The sequence below is a fragment of the Echinops telfairi genome, unplaced genomic scaffold (assembly GCF_000313985.2).
Source record: "Echinops telfairi isolate 266 unplaced genomic scaffold, ASM31398v2 ScPeMD7_57;HRSCAF=196, whole genome shotgun sequence".
NCBI lineage: Eukaryota > Metazoa > Chordata > Mammalia > Afrosoricida > Tenrecidae > Echinops > Echinops telfairi.
In genome coordinates, this window is record NW_022103955.1 from 1,979,477 (window position 1) to 1,986,673 (window position 7,197).

General features: G+C 39.0%; 1 protein-coding gene across 6 annotated transcripts in view; it reads right to left on the minus strand.

Annotated features, from left to right (window-relative positions):
* Nucleotides 1–7,197, minus strand: part of PTPRM (protein tyrosine phosphatase receptor type M) — a 707,951-nt gene that overhangs the window by 603,091 nt on the left and 97,663 nt on the right. For all 6 annotated transcript variants that reach the window (XM_045290818.1, XM_045290817.1, XM_045290815.1 and 3 more), the window contains exon 2: nt 4,464–4,735. In XM_045290818.1, the coding sequence (XP_045146753.1) occupies nt 4,464–4,735 (272 nt within the window). The remainder of the gene's footprint in view (nt 1–4,463; nt 4,736–7,197) is intronic.

The following is a 7,197-nucleotide window of genomic DNA, read 5'->3' on the forward strand; positions in this document are numbered from 1 at the left end:
TGGCTGCTCTATTTGGGGTCATCGTCCTCAAGGCCTAGTGGGTCAGGATGTGCTCCAGTCTCTCCTCCTCCCCCGTCATCTGTTCCTGTGTGCTCTGGTCAGATATATCCTTCTCCCGAAGCTGCAGATTCAGTGCCATCCTTTGAGATACATTCTTCTCAGGGGATGGGCCTGCACAGCTTTTATAACTGGCCTCTTAATTAGAAAATTAAGGCACACAAAATTTAAATCAGTTGTCCAAAGTTTATAAATAAATAGGACTGATATTTAAACTCAATTACCTAACATATAGCATATATTATTCTAATATATATAATCTTGCCCACTATTAATAAAGATTATATTATGAATTTCCTTTAAGTTATTTCACTTATCTTCATTTAATGATATAAAAAGTATTAACATAAAACATTTCAATATATAAATATTTCAATTCCATGTGAACTTTATGTTATTTTTAGGTCTATAATAGATCTTGCAGGCTAAAAGGAGAAAGAATAATTTGATGATGATGTCTAGGCAAACCACTCCTCGAATGCTTAGAGAGGGCTTTCCAGGGCTACCACCTCCTTTAGAACTCTTGTTCTATTCCCTTGTTCTCAGCTTTCAGGCCCAGAAACAGCCTGAGCCCAAACCAGTTTTTATAAAGTTGATTTTGACTCAGAGTTGCCCCTTGTGTTGCAGAGTGGAACTGGGCTCCCTAGGGCTAGAGTGGTTTATTTTTGGAAATGGAGTGCCAGGCCTTTCTCTGGAGATACATCTGAGAGGGCTTAAATCATTCATTTGTAACACTCAAGGGCATCAAAACAGACTTTCCTATATACTAAGAAAGCATCAAGTGGAACTGGATTTTATTCATTAAAATATGGTACCCGTATGCATGCACATACAAGGAATTACCCACCCCCCACAAAAAAAAACCCAGAATTATTTTTTCAAAGCAATGTATTTATAAAACAAACAACCTTGTCACCTTGAAAGTACTCTCCATTACACTTACTACATTTGTCAAATCTGTGATTCCATACTTCGGAACATTTTTCAAACTCATCTGTTTGGATTACTGACAGCACCTCCTTCGATTTTTCCTTCACCTTTTCTGTGCCATCAAATCAATATCTTTTCATGTCCCTCTTCATTCGTGGAAATAACAAGAAGTTGCACAGAGTGAGGTCAGGTGACAAAAGTGTGTGGGGCTAGAGTGGCATGCTGTTTTTTCCCAAAAACTGGCATAATGAGATGGCTGTGAAAAGTGCATTGTCATGGTGGCAAAACCAGTCCCGTCTGCCACACAGCAGAGGCCTTCGTTGTCACACAATGTTAGGAAATATTTTCAGAAACTCTAAATCAAAAGGTTGATTAACAGTCTAACCTGGTGGAACAGACTCCAAATGCACTATACCTCTCACATTAAAAAAAAAAAAAGCATCATCTTGATCTTTGATTTCACTTGAGCTTTGCTTGGATGAGGTAATGATGGCATCTTCCACTAGTTTGAGAGATGTTTGGTTTGGGGGGGGGGTGTCATGAGAATAGCACCATGTCTCATCAGCCAGTAATGACCTTGGACAAAGTCTGGGTCACTATGTAACAATTCTTTCCAAGCATGGCATGTTTCCACAAGACACTCTTTTTCCTGGTTATTCAGATTTCGGGGCACCATTTTTGCAGTGATCATTCTCATTTCCAAACCTTTAGTTAAAATTCACCAAACCAAGCTCCAAGATCACTCAGATAACTTCCCCATCTCTTCCATGGTCAGACATCAGTCTTTAAGCACAAGCTGTGTTCAACATCACAGCAGTGTCTGTGGCATTTTTCCTAACCCAGAAACAAAATTTCACAGCTGCATTCAGTTGTCTTAAATCAGCCATCATAATAAAAGAGGTTTGAGTGAAACTGCTTTAAGGAAAAAAATTCACTGTGACTAGAGAACCTTCCCAGGTGATGCCACTGAATGCACTAATTCAGAGTGAGATGCTTGATGTTCACCCAGAGGGAAAGCTCCACCCAGCAGAACTTTTTTCCCATTTTTTTTTTCAGGTAACCCCTCATATAACATCAGAAATACATTTTCTTTATATTTTGCAACTAGAAATATAATAGCCCTCAGGTCATGGGAGAATTCTTTATAGAAAAAATAGATATGGGAAGTTAAATCAACATCAGAGAGTATGTCACATAGTTCACATTTTAAAGAGCATCAGGACATCCAACAGGGCCATCCCCTGATGGTGGGGCAGTTGGAGTCGGGGGGGCACTGTACATAGTAGGGGAGAGGGAAAGGAGTGCTGGCCTTGGAGGCTGATATGAATCACAGTCCACATACACCCTAGCTCTCACTGACTATATGTTTTTGATGACCATCCCCAATGGTGAAAATAGGATTTGGTAGATATTTTCCTTCTTTACTACTGGTAAGCTATATGGACTAAAGTCAAACTTGGTTCCCTCTCACCCTCCAAGCTCAACTTGGAAACACCATTCACATCTCATTGGGTGATTTTAGGTCCAATCACTCAGCTACAATGTACCTAATAGCTTATATTACAATCAGGGTAATCATTCTATCACATTTACTGTCCAGAGACTGAACAGAAAATGAAATCAAGTCCACATTAACTAACTGTATCTTAGGAACTTTTTAAGTGTTGGTTCTTCTCTATAAGACTTGGAATTGAAAGGACAAGTGTATGTTCAGTAGGTCCAGACCATTTACAGAACTGGGTCTTCTGTGTCAAAATAATGCCAATACACTTTGGCTCTGGAGGTTTCCAAGAGTTCCATGAAAATCTATCCCTAAAGTTTGAGTGGGCATTGCTACGACCAATGATGAGCAGAACACATCTTCTGATTCTGTTCAGAAAGGCAGACATCTGGAAGTCAAGAAGGCAACCACACAGCCGTTTTCAGGGGACAGCTGTATCACTGCAGAACCAGCCTCCCACATTTGAGATGTATACCTCCCAAATTAAGGGAAGCAGCCTCTTAGGGTAGCCCATCATACAAAAGCCTTATATGACTCTTTGCTTAGTAAAACATAATCCCCCTGGTCCCTAGGAGCCATCATCTTTAAATTACTATGCCATGGCTTAGTTTTTATTTATATAAAAAGAAGATAATTTATTAAATAAGGTATTGTGTCTCTAGAGGGAAAACTACTATTTTATTTGTAAAATAAAAATAGTACATGCATATTAGAGAGAATTTGGAATATGGCAGAAAGAAAACAACTGAAATCCCTTATCGTTCCACTAGAGAGAAAGAGAAGTGCCTTATTGTACATATTTTACTTCAGAATATATATTTAACTTATGTGTGTATGTGTGTGGTGTGTGTGTGTGTGTGTGTGTGTGGGTATGTGTGTATGGGCATAGTTGGGTGTGCACACACCATAAGTGATTTAGATAACTTGAAAAAGTTTGTGGAAAATGGAATTACCTTTTAAAATAATTCCATTTTCCAATGAACTTTTTTATATTCCCTCATATGTATGTACATAAAGTAAACTAAATCCATCACTTTCAGACTCATAGTGACCCTACATATGGATTTCAAGATTGTAAATCTTTAAAAGACCAGACAGACTCATCTAAAATAGCTAGTCAGTTTGATTTACTGACCTTGCAGCTAGGAACCCAACATTTTGCTTAGTTTTTCCCACTTAAAACTAGAAATTTAAATCCACCACTAAATGGTCTTACATAAAATTAGTAGCTGGTCTTACATAAAGTTATTTTAGTAGCTGGCTTGTATATGGTACAGTAATGTATCTAATCTATTGTTGGCTACTATTAGTTTGAGTTTTCATTGGCAATAATCCTTATTTCCTTAAGGAAATTTCTTAATAGGTTGCTAAATATATCAAAAATTTTAATACCTTCACAACATTGCTAAAGCATACCCTACAAGCATATTTAACAATTTACATTATGCACCAACAGCATAGTCACTATTCTTCCTTTCTATCCAAGAAACATACATGTATAATCACTTATCACAAAAGAGAAATGCCTATAGGTACATTCAATATGAAGGAAAACAGAGCAAGAAATCTACAGCTCATTTCTTCCTATTGTCATTAATTTCCTCGCCTTTGATCCGATGTCAGGGTATACTTGTGACAACAGAACAGACATGACATCAAGAATTGCTTTTCTTTCACTTCTCAAGTACTACAGGGCTCTACATTCATCAGTTTCTTTAAATGGAAACCTGCATGTGGGCCATTTGGGCCACAAAAGATCATGGAAGAGCAGGGTGGGACCTACAACAGCCACGCTATGGCAAGTTTCATCTTTCTCCCAGGGAGTGGGTTTGAACTGATGACCTTGTGATTAGCAGTTGAACACTTAACCTACTATTACAACCAGGGAGCTTCTCACTATTCTCACATGAAAACAATTCATATTTTTAAGTAGAAGGAGCTGCATCAAAACATGAAATGGAAATAAAAGACATACCTGATAAAAATTAGGCCAAAAAGTACTAATTGCGAGTTCTGCCCTGTTCCATGTGCGCGTTGGGTCTCCAGATATATTCCAGATGGGATTTCCCAAAGGTCCATTGTTGACCTTTACATAGACATTAAGTAATCCAGGAGCAGAATTGCTTTTGCTGGATACAAAATAGTGAAAATCAATGCAGTGGGTGTCATTTTCTTTAAGCTGAGGTAAGAGGAGGTGTGCTTTCTGCCCCTCTGGTCTACCAGATGTGTTCACCAACATGAAAGAGCCTGTGGAAACAAATAAAAATATAATCACAGTGGTAAACACCACTTTGTCATGTGTGAAAATATGCCATCATTCCCATGGGTTAATATTACAGTTGCACATTAGTACTTAAGCCTTAAAAGTCTCATTTCCTTCCAATTTATCTCATTCACTTGTCCTCCACCCACCACCCCTAATGCTCAAAAGAGCTGGAGATTGGAAATTTTTCCTGATATTATTATAGTCTTCTAAGTAACAGAAATAGAAGTGTTACAGACCTGCACTGTCAAATCTGGTAACACTAAAACCAGTTGCCATTGAATTGATTATCAAGGTGGTACCATCTGTCAGAGTAAAATTATGCACCATAGGGTTTTCCATATGCAATTTGTTGGAAATAGATCACTAGCCTTTTCTTCTGGATGCACTTGAACCTTCATCTTTCGATTTGCACTGGAATACTTACTGTTTGTATCATATAGGAACTCTTAAGTAACAGAAATACACCACAGGATTTGTAAACTTGTACTGTTCAATCACATAGCCACTGGCTGCAGACACATTTACTTGCATTTCCTCAACAGTTCTATTAGGCAGTGCTATCACATAATATCTCCACCGCTTATATGTATTTATCATATGTATTTATAACATCCTGGTCTAACCTAAAAAGGGTGAAAATATTCTTCTGGTTTGAAGCATTAGAGAAAACTTTATTGGTCCTAAGATGCCCTTGTGCTCAATGCATTACAGTCCTCTTCTGCTCATCCCCGTCACTGGAACAGCTGACTTATTGTTGACAATATGACTACCCAAGTGAACTAGAAATACCAATTTCAAATGGGCAGGCAGACTATTAACCCAAGCTGAGTATTTCTTTTCAGACTTAACTCATTATGAACTGTGACTTGAAAGGCGTATCTGTGCTGTCTTTATTAAATGCTATTTTACCTCTCTTGAATTTTAATATCCATTGTAATGGCTAATCAAATTACTTTAAGAAACATAATTCATGATTAAAGGGTTCCATCAAGGAAGTTAGCAAATTGCAATGTCAATGAGAAGTGCTCAGGGTAGTTGTTTTTCACATCATTACAAAGCTTTTTTAGGGTTGCTAATAAATGCCAAAAGGGACATACTGCTCCCCTGTTAAGCCTCAACTTGGAGGCATTTAGTTCAAGCTCCAAGGGTCAACAAATCCAGCTTCCTGAATGAAGTGCCCAGAGGCAGCCCACTCTAGTAACCCACAACCCGAAGGCACTCTGCTCCAGTTCCAGGGGTCACTAAGCTCAACTTCTCCAATTAAATGCTACAGGCACCCTACTTTGCAAGCCAGCCCCTTGGACAAAAGCACTCAGCTTCACTTGTTCCATGAGGTGGGAAGTCCATGCTTTGGTTTGGGTTCTGTTGTTACTCCTCGACATTAGAGTTGTCTTCTATATCCAGCAGGTTCATTGCTCAGGAATTCTGTATCCAGAAGACCCATTTTATTTCTGCCCCTTGATGGTAATGGAATTCCCCCAACACCCATGCTTCTCAGAGGGCTCATTTTACATGCAGCAGGGTGGCATGGCAAGAAATCCTCTTTAAAAATTATTTACAGATATCTTTCCCAACTTCTTACCAGAGCCATGGAGCAAAGGTCCTTTGGTGGACTTTGGATAGAAGATCCACATTAAATAATTCACTTCAGTGGGCACATGTTTTCTTTGAGTGTACATATTTTAGTATACACCCTCAAATATATCTATGCATACATACAAAATACTTTAAAAAGCTTGGAATATTTATCTCATCTACACGCCATGATTTCTAAAGCAATATAATATAAGTATATCACTGTTTCTGGAGAATTACTATACGAATCAAATTAGGGAATTTCAGATACCCTTCACAAATGAATATACTCAGGAGAAGAACATATCTGACGAGAGCACACAGGAGCAGATGAAGGGGGAGGAGGAGAGAGTGGAACACATCCTGGCCCACCAGGCCTTGAGGATGATGATTCCAATTAGAGCAGCCAGTCCACAGAGAGGACCACATGGCCAGCCCCACAATGAGACATGACACCTCTCACTGACCCATGGCCCTGCAGGAGACAGCACCAGAGACACAGTGTGTAAATTGCACCCAATCTGATCTTGCCACATTGAGGCAAAGCACCGGGGCTGTGCAGCGGAACAGCAAGGGTATGGAGCAGCAAGGTCCCCAAGGAATGCTGAAGGTGGACTTTGAGGCCAGGGTGTGGTGCTCCAACAGACTAGACTGGAAAACACTCCTAAAGGCCAACAAATGATCCCTGAACTAACTACAAGCCTTTCTTTCTTGTTGTATTGTGTTTTGTTTTTTTCTCAGTGGTTTGTTGTTGTTGTTTTGTTTTATATTATTGCTTGGTTTTGCTCTGTCTTATTTTTGTGCATGTTATTATCTCTGCAGGTCTGTCTAAATAAAATAGGCTGGATGAACAATCTGGAGGAGAAAA